Source organism: Nicotiana tabacum, chromosome 11, assembly GCF_000715075.1.
Source record: "Nicotiana tabacum cultivar K326 chromosome 11, ASM71507v2, whole genome shotgun sequence".
Lineage (NCBI taxonomy): Eukaryota > Viridiplantae > Streptophyta > Magnoliopsida > Solanales > Solanaceae > Nicotiana > Nicotiana tabacum.
Window position 1 is genome coordinate 26990491 of NC_134090.1, and position 18275 is coordinate 27008765.

The window sequence follows — 18275 nt, forward strand, 5'->3', positions numbered from 1 at the left end:
TGTTGGTATCTGTAAGAAAAAGGATCCCTGTCCAACCACCAAGAAAGGAAAAAAGAAGGTGGATGAGAGTACTCCTCTTAAACAAGAAAGGACCTTAATGTTCATCGAGATGAAGGTAAATGGCAAGCCCATCCGAGTGATGATAGACACAGGTGCTACCCATAACTACTTAGCCTCGACTCAGATGGAGCACCCTGGTCTAGTTGTAGGAAAGGGCAGAGATCGTGTCAAGGCTATCAACTCACCTCCTCAGCCAGTGGGTGGAATAGCCAAAGAGGTACTAGTGAAGTTTGTCCCTTACGATGGAAAATTCAACCTGCACATGGTGATCATAGATGATTTCGAGTTGATAGTTCGGTTGGAATTCCTCGGGCAAACCAACACCATGCACGTACGGTATGCTGACATGCTACTGATGATGGGAGCAAATGGGGCCAAGCCCTGCATTATCCCATGCATGCCCATGAAGATGGACGCTAAGAACATCTTGGCCTTGCAGTTGAAGAAGGGGGTCAAAAGACATGAACCTACTTTCCTGGCCACCCTCTGTATTGAAGATATAGAATGCTCCTTGGGTCCTATTCCTACACCCGTGAACGAGCTGCTACTGGAGTTTGAAGACGTCATGCCACAAGATATGCCAAAGCGACTCCCGCCTAGGTGCACTATGGACCGTGAGATTGAGTTGGTGCCAGGTGCGAAGCCACCCGCCCGGGCACTTAACAAAATGTCACAACCCAAACTTACTGAGCTTCGGAGACAATTGACGTTAATGCTAGACACAGGGATCATTGTGCCCTCCAAGTCCCCATACAGGTCCCCTGTGCTATTCCGAAAGAAACATGATGGTAGCCTTCGACTTTGTGTGGATTATCAAGCTCTAAACAAAATCATTGTGAAGAACAAGTACCCTATTCCGCTAATAGCAGACTTGTTCGATAGACTGGGTGGTGTGATAGTGTTCACCAAGATAGACCTGAAGACAAGTTATTGGCAAGTTCGGATTGCAGAGGGTGATGAACACAAGATGACCTGTGTGACAAGATATGGGTCGTACGACTTCCTAATTATGTCGTTCATCTTAACTAATGCCCCAGCCACATTTTGCACCTTGATGAACCAAGTCTTCCGAGAGTATATTGACGAATTCGTGGTGGTCTACTTGGATGACAATATGGTATATAGCCAAACCCTAGAAGAACACCTCGAGAACTTGCGTAAGGTCCTAGCCCAATTGCGGGAGCACGAACTATATACAAAACTATCCAAGTGCTCCTTTGCTCAAAAGCAGATTGACTTCCTCGGACATGTCATCGAGGAAGGGCGGATCAAGATAGACCAACAGAAGATTCAGGCTATCATAGATTGGTCATCGCCTATGGATATCCACTCCTTGAGGGGATTCCATGGCCTATGCAACTTCTATCGGCAATTTGTGAAAAACTACTCGCTCATTGCAGTGCCATTGACAGAACTCCTCAAGAAGGTCACGCCCTGGGATTGTGGACCCAGGCGAGTGGAGGCCTTCAATGCATTGAAAGTGGCTATGTATAGTAGCCCCGTCTTGGCCCTCCCTGATTTGGCCAAGCCATTCGAGGTACAAACGGATGCATCCGACTATGCCTTCGACAGAGTCTTGCTACAAGAAGGGCATCCTGTAGCGTATTAGAGCTGGAAGCTGAAGGATGAAGAGCGATGTTATGCTGCCCATGAGAAAGAATTATTGGTTGTCATCCATTGCTTACGCCTTTGGAGGCACTATCTGCTAGGGACCCCATTCGTGGTCAAGATAGACAACACAGCTGTTAGCCATTTCATGACCCAGCCAAAGCTGAATGGTCGGCATGCCAAGTGGCAGGAACTCCTAGCTGAATTTCGCTTCAACTTGGAGTACCGAAGTGGGAAGACCAATCATGTTGCTGATGCACTCAGTCAGAGAGCTGATCTAGCACGGTGTGCCTACTCTCCACCCAAGGGGGAGAAAAATAGCCACCACCATCAAGGACTAGATAGAGGATCTACTCATCAAGGATCCTGTTGCACAATATTTAATTGATTTGGTAGGACATGGCAAGACTCGCAAGTTCTACAGGGAAGATGGTTTCCTGAAAGTGAAATGGAACCGACTTTATGTTTCTAAAGAAGGAGATCTGCGAAGGACTCTTCTGGCGGAATGCCACGATACTTTGTGGGCTGGCCATCCTGGTAAGGAATGCACCATGATGTTACTTCACCGTGCATATTATTGGCCTCAAATGGCTGATGATATTGCTCAGTATGTGAAGACTTGTCTAGTATGCTAGAAGGACAAGTCAGACCGCTTGACACAAGCAAGACTCTTGGAACCACTAGCTGTCCCAAAGCGACCTTGGGAAAGCGTTTCCCTGGATTCGATCACCGGATTGCCCAAGGTCGGAGATCTCACAACTATCTTGGTTTTGATGGATAGATTTTCCAAGTATGCTACCTTTATAGCAGCCCCACAATATATATTAGCAGAAGATACAGCTCGACTCTTCTTCTCGCATGTCGTCAAATATTGGGGCCTGCCTAAAGACACCGTTAGTCATCGCGATTCACTAGCAACTTTTGGACCCAACTCTTTAAGTGCCTCGGGTCAAAATTGAGTCATACCTCAAGTTTCCATCCGCAATCTGATGCCTAGACGGAGCGGTTCAATGGCATGCTGGAGGAATATCTTTGCTACTTTGTACTCGGATCACAGAAGAACTAGATGAAGCTTCTAGACGCTGCTCAACTGTGTTTGAATTCACAAAAGAGCTCTAGTACAAACAAATATGCTTTTGAAATTATTACCAGACAGCAACCGCTACTCCCACACACCGTGAATGCACCAAACATGTCAAAATCACCTCGAGCTGCTAGCTTCTCAAAAGAATGGAACCGAAATTTAGAGATAGTGCAGAGCTATCTTGTCAAAGCCCAAAAGAGGATGAAGAGACATGCTAATCAAAATTTTTGCTTTGTTGAATACCAAGTAGGAGACAAAGTGATGGTCAAAATTCCAAAGCGGTATTTGTTTGTAGGGGTCCATGACCCACATCTACATTGGACCCTTGTCCATTGAAAGGTGCATTAGGAAAGTTGCATACTGGGTGGATACCCCAGCTTGGTGAGAAATTCATCCAGTCTTCCATGTCAGTCTTCTGAAACCTTTTTGGGAAGACAGGGAGGATCCTTCACGAAGACCCAGTATTCGATGTTCCAATTCAACCGGGAAAAGACGTGTTGAAGCTATCCTTGATGATCGAGTGATTCACGCCTCAAGGAAAGATCACCAAGAGTTTTTGCTGAAATAGTAGGGCTGTGATGCAAGGGAGAATACTTGGGAGAGGGGAACAAACCTCAAATCCTACAAGAGCTTAATTGATGATTATCTTGCAAGCAAGGTGTCGATGACGTTGCCAACTCAGGTGGGGAAGAATGTCATGGACGGCTTTCCATCTATACCCCATGACCCCTTGGATGCACTCTGTGGTGTCCTAACAAGCCTCCTAACGCCTAGCGCCACGGACGGTCCCGTGGTCTTGGCTACGCCAAGTGACAAGCGGCATGTACCTTTGTCGCCCCACCGATATCCCTCATTAGTGCCCGGCCGCAGGCAGATGCCAATAGTATGCCGCGCACGCAGACAATACCGCAGGCGCAGACCGTGATACCAAAGACAAGGTTGCTGACAATGAACCTATTTCTACCTCGTAGAAAACTAAGTCATTTTCATTGTAAATATAAAGTAGTTTTATTTCAAGTACTTCCATTATATTCCTCTAGCTTAGTTAGGTCTGGTCTTCTAACTTTGATTTATTTTTTTAAGCACTATTAGGGGGAATCAAGCAATCAAACTTTCTAGCAAGCAAACAATTCTCAGTACTGGTATCTTTCCCCCTCGACACTGTGTTGCTTTTCTGTAATAGTTTTCATTAATGCAATCAAGCTTTCTTTCATTCTCAATTCTCACTTATGTTTTCTCAATTGCTCTTGACATTGATTTTCCCATATGACACTAATAATATCGTCTAACATACGGAGGGGATCTCAGTTGGCAGATAGTAACTGCACTGACATCAGTTGCTTAGCCTTACGTCGCCCTTCCAAGAAATCTCAGGAAGGCACCGCATAACATAGCTCATGTTCTTCTCCCAAAAAAGATTTTCAGATAAAAAGAAGTAGCAATAATTTCAGATGCAGGGAAAAGAATGGAAAAAACAAGAAAAATAAAACTAACCTAATAACATAAAGGAATATAACGCAGTACCATCTCGGAGAACAACATGAGAAAGTGAATTAAAAATCGGACAGATGAAAGGAAAGTGAGGAAGAAGATCGAAAATAGCAGATTGATTCCTCTTTAAACTCTAAATTTAAACTTTAGGTACAAATCTTGAGTTTTCTTTTATGCATGCAACATCTCCAATAATGCAAACAAGTAATTTCAAACAAACTTAGATGATAGAATAAGCAAAAGAAGAAGAACTCCACAACCTACCTTTTTTCAATTTATACATAGCACAATAAGAATATCAATAAGAAAACAGAAGAAATTCACGGTATAAAACATCATCACAGCCCAATGAAAGAAGAAAGTTGAGATACTCACCAAACAGAGGAGCTGTAAGAAAGCACACACAAAATGGAAGAGCTAGTGGAACAAGAAGATAGAGGAGAAAGTTGAGAAAATATCAAAATTCTGCACAGAGGAAACGATGGTAACGATGAAAATCAACAAGCGTTTTGTCCGTTAACTTTTTGTCAGCCTTTTTGAGGACATTTAGTATCACTATATTTACGGAATTGTATTAATGAAAAAAAAGTCCTTGACTGAAATTTGGGCTTTTGGGTCAATTCTTATTAACCAAAATCTCATCTCCTTGTAGTAAAATAAAAAAAAGTCAAAACATGTGTCATCAACATAACTGTGTTGAACAGAAATCAACATATGACAATATCCTTAAGAAACCAAAAATTTCGGAATTGCCCTTCGTCGTCTCACCAAAAGCTTCACTTATTAATAAGTTAAAAAATGAAGCCAAAAAATATTTAGGCAGAACAAAATATCTAGACTATAAAAATTGTTGAGTTGAGTACGTGTTATGTTTTGATGATTAACAAATCAGGATTGATTGTGTTGAAAGAACCAAGTTTCATGAACTTGCTATTATGCTACTGGACTAGTATACAGATATGTAATGTTGTCAATAAAAGAACCATGTCCATTGAAGTGGATGTCTGAAGAATATGTGCTTAAAAGTGGTTTATCCCAAAGATGCTTAGGCAGAACAAAATATCTAGACAACAAAATTGTTGAGTTGAGCACGTGTTATGTTTTGATGATTAACAAATCAGGATAGATTGTGTTGAAAGAACCAAGTTTCATGAATTTGCTACTATGCTACTGGACTGGTGTACATATATGTAATGTTGTCAATGAAAGAACCAAGTCCCTTGAAGCGGATGTCAGAAGAATATGTGCTTAAAAGTAATTTTGATAATCAACCAACAACTGACAACGAACTAGATCTCGTGAAGATATTTGTTGTGCTGATATACAAAGTTGCAATAAATGTTTCATGCAAATATCAATAGAACTAGGTCCTTTGACGATGCTGATCAGATAATATTAGCTAGAGGAATTCTTGTTCGAAAAGGATTTAACAATTATGAAAATATTTGCATTAAAGGAAAATGTTTGAGGAGTTGAAAACAAATAAGAAAACCAAATCCTTCAAGGATTCTTTTCCTTAATCGATTTCTTTTAGGTTTTGGAGCATAAATTAGAGAAGGATTTCGTCCAACTCATGCCTATACAAAACATCATGTTGTTGCTATTGAAACTAATGCTATTCTACACAAATATAGAGAAGCATCCAAAGAAAATACCATTCATAGCAAGAAGATGCTTTCAAGAATTCAAGCTGCACAACTGAAGAACTTGGTCCAGAAGATGAAGCTATATAGTTCTTTAGTTGTTACTTGATTCATTGTTCTTAATTTGTAATCTATTTTGTTTTTGAGAAGTATTATACTATTATTCATAGGTCATCAATTCTAGAGTTTTGAGTTAATTATAGGGGAAGGGTACTAGAATTAGTCCCTTGATCATAGAGTTGTCAACCCCTCTTGTGTCTAGATGCATCCTAAAATAACAAAAATATTTTATAATATTTCTTGAGCGATAGATGTAGATAAATTGTTGAAGTTAGTTCTTTGAATTCTATATATCACAGGGTGTGTCCATTTCTGCATGTTTTCTTAATAGGCTATTGATTATCCTAAAATCATGTCTATTGGAATAGACGTCCCTAAACTAAGATACAACTTCTACTACTAGTAGATATATAGTTCAAAGTTTAGAGCCCACTTAGGCCTAACTGATTCAGAAGTAGCTGATAAATATCAATTGTTAAAAAAAATTGAATATTAAAACTAAATTTTGTAAATAAGTAAATTATATCTTCAGATAAATTTAACTGATAATAACAAGCAGCTAATGTGGTCGATAAAAAAACAAAAACATTTTTTTTTAATTAAAATGATTGAAATGTCTTTAAAGCTATTTATTAAAAAAATTATTTTTACATAAAAGGACGAATAACAGTAACCGAATGGAGAGGGAGTTTAGGTTCTTCTCCTTTTAGTTCTTTCCGGGGTTTTGTTTTGAGATGGATATTTGGCGATTACAAGAAATAACAGGAATAAAATAGCACAATTTTCGCTAAAATAAAAAATATTTATAAGTTAAAAGTCATAAGTTTGCGGTGATTAACTTATGACTTTTGATAGATTTAGCTTATAAGTTAAGTGTTTGGCTTCTAAGTGCTATATGTGTTAATCAAATCTGTAAATCCAAAAGGTGCTTATAAAACTTGGTTTAACCGGCGTGTAAATTTACCCAAACATCCTCTTAAATTGACAAATTGTTGATTTCAGCAGCTGCATCTTTGTTAAATGTAAAAAAAACGAGTTTTGAATGTAAAAATTCAACTAAATCTAATTAACTAAAGCATATCATTGACTGTGAATGAAAATGTGCCAGCACAATTAATCTTAAGTTAAGAAAGCTAGCCGTCTTATAGCCTGTTTGGCCAAGCTTTTTTTTGGCCAAAAGTGCTTCTTTTTCGGAGAAGCAAAAAAAAGTAGTTTCTCTCCAAAAACACTTTTTTAAGAAGTATTTTTGAGAAAAATACACTTAGAAACAATTTTTTAAAGCTTGGCCAAACACTAATTGCTGCTCAGAAGTGCTTTTCAAACTAATTAGTCAAACACAAACTACTTCTCACCAAAAGTACTTTTGAAAAAAAAAAATTTCAAAATAAGATAATTTTGCCAAACGGGCTATTTAAAACAAGTGTTGAGTGCTTCTGTAAAATGCACTTACACACACATAATATAGTAAATTAATACAATAACTCATGGTCTATTATTTTAATTATTTCTTGAAGAAACAAGGCCAACCTTTTATAAGGTGACATAAAAGATTGTCGCAAAATTTGTCCTCTCTCTCAAATTTGCATTTTCACGCGCACTTTGAAAATTTTATTACACATTTGAAGAATTGAATTCGAGCATAATTGAACTCATATGGTTTGGTCAGTGGAGTTTGATGTAAACAATGGATGGAAGAAAATTTTATTTTAGTTAAACTATATTAATTACCATTTTGTCATAGATACTGAGCAACTATATTACCATTTTGTCGGAGAAATAGTTGTACCTAGACTCTACGTATAATTAAATTTGTATATAATGTCTTGCTCCTATATTGCTTTAAGGGAGAGTTATTCTTTCATTAATGAATGAGACACAAATACTATCAGTACAAGCACACATAACAGTCTTTCCGTTGACCATGATAACAAGGCAATATATATATAATATGCTCTAATCGGTTGATTTTGCAAAGTGAGCTTAAGTTTTATGTATTAGTGGTGCAAAAATATTTACATAATTAGATTGAATTATAACATGAGTATATATAATTTTTATGATAAATATTTTTTAGGAGTTTGCTCTGATTTTCTTATCTTATTTGGAGGAAAAGATTTTGGATTGAGGATCTTTTCTTCTCGTTTGATTGTATCCACAATGTAGCCATACGGGGTTTAGAGTCTTATTTAGGGAAAAATTATCCTGCCACTTGTGGGTGCATCTTTTGAGGTCGTTCTCTCGATATCTTGTACTCTAGTTTTTATATAATGAATTGTTCATCTCCACATGTGGAATAAGCTAATTGACCAAACCATGTTAAATATTTGTGTCTCTTTTAATATGTTCTCTTTTATTGTCCTATTTATCATAGTTGAATATATACTTTGTTAGCTTTCAAATGATACCTGATTATTTCGATCCTAACAACATCAAATTGTAATTTGATAAATAAAGAGTAACTAATCAATTAAAATAGATTAAACTACACAAATCATGTAAAACAGTGAATATATAATACTTAAATCATTGCAAAATTGCTGCATCATATCAACATGAACACGGAATCAAGAGTGTTAATTTAAAGTCTTGGCATATTCATAAAAGGGAAGACATACCTCGGAAATGTATATGTTTGCAACTTCAAAGACTGACCGTCAACCTTGACTAGGCTTTAATTAATTAATGGGCAGGTTACCTGCTTCTTTAGCTAATGTTAAACAAGTAAAAAATTCCAACAGTGACGTTCAAACTAATCCTTCTTACGTTCATTACAACACTTCTCTAATACTACTAGTACTTTGGTTAATTTAATTAAATTACATTAGCTTTAGTGTGCTACTATAGGTCATCTCTTCACCAGCTAATTAATAATTGTTTCATTAATTAATCAGGAATCACTGACCACAACAAACACTGACCTAATTAATTATTAATTAATCCTCAAAGCACCAGTAATAAAGTGATAGAAACCCCTCAGTTTAATTGTCTAATAAATATTCCATTATTGTGCCAACTGTAGTAGCACCCAAACAAACACTGATTTTTTTCTTTTTTCAATCTCTTCATTTATTTAATCCTTTTCATGTTCTACGGCATATGGTACCTTTTTCAGAGTCAAAAGTCACTATTTGAAATTTACTGGATCTGAATCTAATCATTTAATTTACTGAATTATAAATTTCTAATTTATACGTATTTAATAATTGTTTTAAGATAAATACAGTCACAACGATTGAGTTCGACGGAATGTGTAACCTAAACTCTAGCTCCACCTATACATCGTGGATGAGACATCATGATGTTATTATGGGGTATGAGAAAAGTGCCACGCCAAATAAGAAGAAACTCTTCTTCGATTGGTGAAAATCCTCAAATAATGATATTTGTGGCCTAAAGCAGGGGCCTAAAATTTTTGTTGTAGACATAAGTAAAATTTGAAATTTATTTTTGTAGCTTTTTGAGATGTAAAATTATTAATAATTTGTTTATAATCGGTTTCTGCTAATAATTCTTTTTCAATTGATAATATAGCTAATTCATTTAATCTCTCTTGAGACATTATTGATCTTAAGTAAAATTTTATTAGTTTTAATTTTGAAAAGCTTCTTTCCGCTGAGGCAATTTTCTTAGCAGAAATCATGGTAGTTGCAAATCCTTTTTCTATATATTTTTTGAAAAAAGAAATCAAACCCCTAAGTTAATCTATGGCAACATCAATATGCATATCTTTTGATTGTAAATGTTTGCTAACTGAATTAACTGCAAATAGTATATCATACCAAATAGTCATACCCAGTAAAAATTCAAAATTTTCAAGCTCACAAATTGCTAAACAACTAGCTTCACTTTTAGTTTTTGGATCCTCACTAGCTTCTACTAATTTCAATAAAGCATTTCTTATTTGTGGAGTTTGAAATTGTATTGCTTTAATACTTTCAATGCGACTTTCCTAACGCGTTTGTGATAATGGTTTAAGAGTTAGGTTGGGTACATTATCTTCTAAAAATTTCCATCGCAAAAATATATTCCTTTTTCCAATTGTTCTCCAACGGCCTCTTTTCCTTGAAACTTGCATTTTTTTTCTTTTCAAATACTCAATATTGTTAAAAAAAAAAGAAGGGACAAAATACATTAACCGTAGAAAATTTTGGGGCCTCTACAAATAAGGGGCCCTAATCAAGTGCTTTACTTGCTTGGCCCTTAGGTCGGCCCTGCTAAAAACTGAAATTAGTTATGAACTGCGTCATTAATCGGACACTAAATTGCTCATAGCTAATATTTTTTTTTAATAATCTATTGCTAATCCATTGTTAAGTAGGATTATTAACGAATTTTTCTGTTAGCTACAGAATTTGTTCGTCGCTAATTCCTTTTTTTAGTAGTGTATATATCGTTTTTTAAAATCGACAAGATTGTAGCTGAATATTTTACATGTCTCTTCCAGTTTTTTTTTTTTCTTTTAAAAAGGAATGGAATGATTTATCTTTAACGAAATCGACGGATTTGCTTGAGCAATTAAAGGCTTTATTATTGTTAATTTAATATAGTTTATATTTTTCTGACCTAGTTAAAAAGTCTTGACTGACGATGGTACCATTTTCATCTTTTCCTCTGAAAGAAAATATCTTCCTTGAACTTGTTGTATTTCATTTTGACAAAATTAAAGTTTCCAATTTCTTTCACATATTCTCCAGGCTGTTCATTAATTGAATATCTCATTATGTTTTAAAAACCAACTTTACACAGTTACCCAACAATTTTCTTCAAATATCATGGAGTTGACCATTAATATACACTCAATTCTAAGAATTTAACTTATTCTATGCACCAAACTTTGTGTAATGATTTTATACTATTAATGTATTTAACTTGATATAATAGCCTAAGTAGCTGGTCATCTGACTTATTTGTCATGTTACTAATCTTATTTTACAATATTATCTTTTAAATAACCTGATAATATAAAAGATAAAAATTAAAGCTTGAATTCTAATCACATGCAAAGTAAACCGTTTGCCCAACATGAAACTAGTGAAATTAAGTAATCAAAATTGCAAGCTCTGTCAAATAGAAAAAATAGAAAAGAAAAAAGTTATCCACCATATGATCATCCATTAAAAAATAAGTTGGATAATACTTTTTAAAAACGGATCAAATATGAATAAGAACCATATTATCCACTTAGAAAATGGATAACTAATGAGTTTAACTTTTACATTTGTAAAGACTCAAATTGGGGTTCCTCAAGTTTGGAAGACTAGGAATTCTCCCAAAAGTAATCATATTCAAGAAGCGATGGATAATATGAATATCCATATTATCCGCCGGTTAACCCATTTTTTATCCGTATAATATAAGTCGGGCCAGATAATTTATCCGTTATTTCATTACCCTTTTCGACCCGTTCCATGTCCGACCCGACCCAGATCCGCTCATTTGCCCACCCCTAGTTGGATTAGTGAGTTCCAAGAATACCAGATGGTAAAAGAAAATAAAAAAAAATAGTGTACTAACTATTAAAGGCTAGGTTAAATTGAAGAGACATGAATGTACAAGAGTGAGTGTGTACATGCATGTATCAAGGATATGTATACAAAAAGCTGTGGCCTGTATCTTTCACTTGAATCTTTTGTGTTCCAATCCTTAAACATGATAATGTCAATACTATGAAAATATATTAATAAAGAAAAGGAACAGAATAATAGGATGATCTCTTATATAGATAGGTATAGCTATATGGAGCCATTTATTGTCAAGCTGACAAAAGAAAACAGGTTTTTGTCATAAGATCCAGAAATTCAGATCTAGAATAGGGAGAGAGAGAGAGAGAGAGATAGAGCCACACTATACTCCACATTCTTCTAGTTGGTCCTGCTCCTCCTTCTGCATCAAAAGCACCATCTCTCCATGAATTCAGCAAACTCTATTTCCTAAGATTCTCTCTTCACTCCTAGTAAAAATTACCATATCAAACACTTGATTTTTTATTTAACACAATAAGAAATTAAATAAAAAAAACTAACATGAATAATGCAGTTGCTACTTGCAGGCAATGGCTGAGCCACATAGCTTCCAGGGGTATCAAAAAATTTTTTTTTTCATGTATATATATTATGTATTGAATCCTCCTGACTTATTCGTGAATTACTTCTTTATATTATTCACACTGCTTGTAAAAATTACACTATATCAAACACTAGACATTTTTAATTAATACAATAAGGAATTAAATACAGAAAATTCAACATGAATAGTTAGTTGCTACGTACTTGCAGGAAAATAGACTTGTTACACAATGTTTCAGTACTAAAATGAGAAGGCAGGAATCTTGTTTGAATTTATTTATATTTATAATATAAATAAACCACATCAATTAGATTAGGTAGTACCCTTATTATACATCTTTTTGTATATGACTTTTTTTATTGCAGTTAACTGGGTTGGCATGAGGGAGACTTTGAAATAAATTTTCTTAAAGAATCTTTATCCTTTAAAAGTATCTACTAATTTTTTATATAGTAGATGTGAATATTATTATCTCATATACCTAGATTTAAACCTAAATTTAATCCTTATATTTCAAATAAACAATAAAACAGAAGAGAAACACAGAACGAGTGAACAATTAACTCGAACTCCTATGATTGATGGAGTGCTAGGAAGAAAAAAGTACAACAAAACATAGGGAAAAGGAAAGAAAAAGAGAGAAACCCTAAAATGCTATATCGAGAAAAGAGCAAAGGTGAGAACTATTTATTATGAATATTAACATACCACAAAGAAAAAATTTATAAAGGAGATACAGATTGAGCCCTAGGTGGGGAAGGAATTAATTAAACTTAATAATTTGATGTAAGAATTTTACTCAAATAATTTTTCTCTATCCCTAGAAAACACCAAGAAAATGATGAGGAGAACTACAACAAGAGAAGTATAAGGAAAAGCTAAATCATGTTGAGACAAAGAAATTCTTTCTTTTCCGGATGTTGAATGAAATTCAAGAAGAAAAATATACACACAAACTAAAAACTCAAATTATTTTTGTCCTTAACTATCTCTTCTCCAAATTCTCCACTTTTTCTGGAATTATTATCGTTAATGTCACCTCTCTTGAGAAGGAAAACTAATGAGAAGAAGATCGAAGTAAGAGAAGCTACCTCATATGTGGTCGAACCAAATTCAAGGAGAAAATATAGACAAATAAAAACATCAAATTACCTTTTGTTTTCTTATACCCTTTTCCCCATTTTTACCATACAACATAATGAAAAGGAATTAACAGAAGTTCTAAGTTCTCACTCTTTTTTTCTTTTCTTGAATTATTGCTGTTATCATTACCTCTAGAAAGGAGGACGTCCATGAGCCCAAGCAAATGCTTCATGGTTCAATTGTCCACCGTTTGGTAGCAAATTTGGTGGTAAATTATATACTGGCATATTTGAAGATGGATCTCCCATACCACCACCACCACCTTGTTGTGCCCTTCCACCACCGCTACCTCCCATTCCCGGCGGTGATCCACCTCCACCACCACCTCCAAGCTGTCCTTGTGCCGCCTGTCCACCGCCTTCTTCCTCCTCCTCCAACGGCAGCCTCTCGTATGTAGCATTAGAAAACGTTGATGCAATCACCATAACAGGTCCTGATGCTACTAATGGCCCTACTACACTCCCCCCTACAACTTGTCCCTGTCCTCCGGCTAAGTATATAGTCAAACCTGTATTAAACAGTTCAAACTGTTACATGAAATGGTCACATAATTCAATACAGTATCAAACAGACTAGTTATAATAAATTGTAGATATTATGAACTCATAGCTCTACAAATATAATATGTCCGATATTAACAGTATTAAAGGTGTGCTCTTTAGTTACACAATTCAATATGATAAGTAGAATAGATAAGACACTTGGAGACATAATTTTTAACTTTAGATGAGACGGTCACACAAGATAGCAACCTGTTGATCCAGGAGGAGCTGGTCCAGGGAGGAAAGCACCAGTCAACGATAAGATCTCGAAACGGCCGTGTAACGCCATGACAGCACTACCAGGAGCTGAAGGTTGTCTTAGGGTTACATTCGTTACAGTTCCAGTAGCACTCAAAACACAAACACCTCTTTGTCTTTTTCTAGCAAACTGAGCTATGCTTTCAGCTACATCTGCACCATTTGCAACTTCCATAACGTGACTTCTCAGCGCGTTAGGGCTATCCCTAGTCACGAAAATGGGCGGTTTCGGCTTGTTTTTGGAGCCAGCTGGTCGACCTCTGGGTCGACGAGTGGCTCCTTCAACTGCGCCCTCTTTAGGGTCGTCGCTATGATCTCTTTCTTCGTCGTGACTGCCACTTCCCCCGCTGTTGTCGTTCATAGAAACCCCCAGATCTGGTTTTTTATTGAGTGCCGGCGAGCCAGCTGAGGGTGATGTCTCAACTCCTGATAAACCTACTTGGCCTGTCCACCATGGGTTTGCCATATTTTTAGTTTGTTATAATCTCAAAGATGGGGTTTTCAAGTGAAAAATACTAATAAAGTTCTAATAAAAAAACTTGGAATTTTCTATGTTATGTGAAATTTCAAGATTTTGAGACAAAAGGGTTTTTTTTTTTATATTTTATAGTATACAAAATGAGCAAGAGATAAGGATGAATAAGGAGATTGATAAATTCAACAAGGATCTAAGCAAAGAGCTAGAGAGATGATCATGAGAGAAAGAGAAGGGAGAGAGATGAGGAATAGAGAGAAAGGAGAGAGTGATGATGATAATTAAGGAACAAGAAGAAAGAGTTGAGCTTTGTGGGTTCCTCTTTATATTTTTTTAAGCTTTGATTTATAATTATATTCGTTTTTTTGTGGGGGCGGGATAGGTAGAATTTTCGCTAAAGGGATTCAAAATAATGAAAACAATTAAAAAATTAAAAGAGATTGTGGTCAATGGAAATTGAACCAGCAACCTTATAAAGGTATTGAACACTTGACCAATAAGTTATGTTTTTGGGCTGTGTTAAGAGAATACAAAATATGAAATATAGAAATACAAACTAGATTTTGACTTTTATATATATAGTGTAATTTTTAGTCGAAGAAGGTTCGGGTGAACCCTTCGGCCCCTAAATCCGCCCTGGGCGGGGATGGGATGGGTGGACGCTGTCACAAGTCACAAACGCACAAAGATACACAAATTATGTCAAAGGGTGAAATGGTAGTAGCTATAATTCTCAAAGCTAAAGTGTGATCTTGAGAAATGAGAAATGGGAAAGAGAGCTGGAGAGATAAGGGGTCTCTTGGAAATTAGGGTTTGGTGCGTGGGGTCTTGTGCGCGTGAGGTAGTGGGTTGCACGTTCTCTCTTGCCCCCAAGATAGTATAAACATATTTGTTTGTACATAAGTTTATGTTTTGTGCATGTTGACCGTATAATTTCTTTAAAATTATGCTAAGTAGACCTATAATATTTACTATATCTCTTTCAATTTATGTGATAAGATTTGAATAAATATGAAATTTTGAAGAATTTTAAATTTTTGAAATTTGTGGTCATAATTAATGTTGTCTATGTTTATAAAGACTTCTGAAACTTGTTATCTTAAAATATTTCATTATATTTGCTTGACTATAAAAAAATTTCATTAAGGAAGATATAAAAGCTTATCTTTAATCGTTTCTAAATTTAATTTGAAAGTTATCATTCTTTTCGAAATGGACTAAAAAATATTGCCATATAAATTGAAACAGAGAATATATTATAAGTACATTTTCATATGAAATTTGATATATAAGGTAAATTTTGCAACTGAACTGTTTTGCTAGTAAAAAGAGTTCTTACATTATCTGTAAGTAATATGTATAATTTAAACATCATGCATATTACATATAACTATAGAGAAGTGTGCACGATGAGATGTCAATGATATATTCCTCTCATCATGGGATAAAATCTATATACTAAATCATAACATACAAAAATCGGAATTTTTTGATATAGAGCATTTTATTTTATTTTAGTGGACTTATTTTATACTAATTCGAATTAGTCAAGACTAGTTAATTTTGAATAAGAATTTGTGCATCTTCGTATGCATCAAAATTATTGCTCACACACTAAACTTTGTGTAGAAAGAAAAGTGTTAAATGATGAGGGGGGAGGGGGGAAGAACCACAAACAAATAGCAGAATTAATATATTACAGATTGAAAAATTCCCGAGTGTGAACATTTCATTTTAAAATATAAGTCGTTAGAGAATATATTTTAATTTACTTAAATTATGTCTTTAATATTAGTATTTGCTTAAATTATATTTTCAATAGTAAATAATTTATTAGTTTTCATACATCAAGCTCTATGTCTACTCTAACGGGGACTTGAGAGAGAAAGAAGATCAGAGAAAATAAGTGTGCAATTGTAGAATTAGGAAATGAAGAATAATGAGCTCAGCTCTATATTGAACAAATAGCTAATGTATATATACAATGTGTAACTATTTTTAACCGGCTAACTAACACAATCATAATTAACTAATAACTAGTCTACACTAAACTCTAGTTAAAGCTCAACTCTAGTTCATTTAACTTCACGTAATTCCATTCTCAACATTCCCCCTCAAGCTGGTAGGTGTGAAAATATTGAGCACTCTCAGCTTGAAAAATATGTATTCATGATGTGATCTCAAAAGTGTGTTGGTTAGTTATTTCTTAGAATACACATGTTATGTCTTGATCAATCCTTGTTGAATCTTATCTCTTATGAAGTGACAATATATTTCTATATGCTTAGTTCTTTCATGATATACTGGATTAGCTGCAATTTATAGTGCTACTTTGCTATCACATAATAGATCAATTGGCAATTTCACCTTTGTTCCAAGTTCCTTGAATAAACCTGCCAACCAAACTAGTTTAGCAACTGTCCAGGCCATACTTTTGTACTTTGCTTCAGTTGAGCTTCTAGAGATTGAATTTTGCTTCTTTGACTTCCATGATATGAGTGAATTTTCATGCTTAATGAGAAATCCAGTCACTGACTTCCTTGTGTTGGGGCATGATGCCTTTTCTGCATCACAATAAGCAGCTAGTACATTGTCCTTCTCACTACTCATCAAAATACCCAACCCTTGGATCCTTTTTAATGTAACTTACTACTCTCAATGCAGCTTCCCAATGACTTCTTTTGGATAAACTGGCTTAATGTTTGAACTTCAAATGCTATGTCTAATCTAGTTAGAGTTAGATATAGCAATTTACAATGAGTCTATGATACTTTCCTTTGTCTTCTAAGAGGTCATCACCTTCAGCTCCTGTAACTTTATCCAACCTTTTATCAATGAGTTTTTTATTTTATTCTAGTAGAGTGTAGGCTGGTTTGGATGCACTCAGTCCTAAATCTCCAATGCGTTCTAATGCATACTTTATTTAGTTCATTAAGATTCCTCTCCTCGACCTACTAAACTCAATTCCCAGAAAGTATTTTAACTCTCCAATGTCATTTATTTTGAACGTTGCATGCAGTTTCCCATTAGTTGTTTCTATGATCTTGAGGTTGTTTCCAATGATCAATATGTCACCAACATATACTAGGATGATCACAATATTACTTTTCTACTTTTGTGTGAACAAAGAGTAATCTAGACTGCTTTGTATAAATCCTTGTATTTGTAAGGCTTCTGTTGATTTTATATTCCATTGTCGGCTTGCTTGTTTTAACCAATAAAGGCATTTGACAAGCCTGCATATTGTATTATCCACTAACTTACAAAGTCCTCTGTAAATTGCATGTAGACCTCATTTGGTAGATCACCCTAAATAAAGGCATTGTATACATCCATCTGATGTACATACCATCCTTCTGTTGTAGCAATTGAAAGCACAGATCTCAAAGTCACAAACTTCATAACCAGAGTGAATATTTGATTATAATGAATACCTTCTTGTTGATTGTAGCCCTTAGTAACAAGCCTTACTTTATATCTCTTTATTGATCCATCAACCTTGTACTTGACTATGGATACCCATTTACATCCAATAGGTATCTTCCCTGGTGGCAGAGTAACCAGCTTCCATGTTTTGTTATCTTCTAGGGCCTGACACATCTACTTAGTTCCATCTTCTTCTTTTTCTGTTCCTCTAAAACATAGCTACTGATTCACTGTTATTCAGTTTAGTAGAACTAAAATAGAAAGGAAGTTATATCATATTTTCTGTTTGTTCTTATGCTTGGATTGTTACTAATATATGTAGAGGCATAAAAAGAAATTGATTTGTCAGACAAAATAGCTAACAATACTCTTGTCCTAACTTGGTGTTTCACAAGCACTCCTGATCTCCATACTAGAGT

The 18275-nt window shown here is 35.1% G+C and overlaps 1 protein-coding gene across 1 annotated transcript; it reads right to left on the reverse strand.

Moving 5' to 3' along the window:
* Positions 1-11537: 11537 nt before the first annotated feature.
* LOC107772075 (AT-hook motif nuclear-localized protein 20) lies at positions 11538-14714 on the reverse strand. The gene is made up of 3 exons (XM_016591560.2): positions 13908-14714; positions 13285-13663; positions 11538-11896 (listed from the first exon to the last, which is right to left on the reverse strand). The coding sequence occupies exons 1-2, from the start codon at positions 14419-14421 to the stop codon at positions 13287-13289; spliced, it is 891 nt and encodes a 296-aa protein (XP_016447046.2). The 5' UTR covers positions 14422-14714; the 3' UTR covers positions 11538-11896; positions 13285-13286.
* Between the last annotated feature and the right edge of the window lie 3561 nt (positions 14715-18275).

Coding starts and splice junctions, on each gene's coding strand:
- LOC107772075 (XM_016591560.2), bottom strand. CDS start 14,421: ATGGCAAACCCATGGTGGACAGGCCAAGTAGGTTTATCAGGAGTTGAG. Junction 13,664..13,907: donor AGCTCCTCCTGGATCAACAG/GTTGCTATCTTG, acceptor TGTTTAATACAG/GTTTGACTATATACTTAGCC.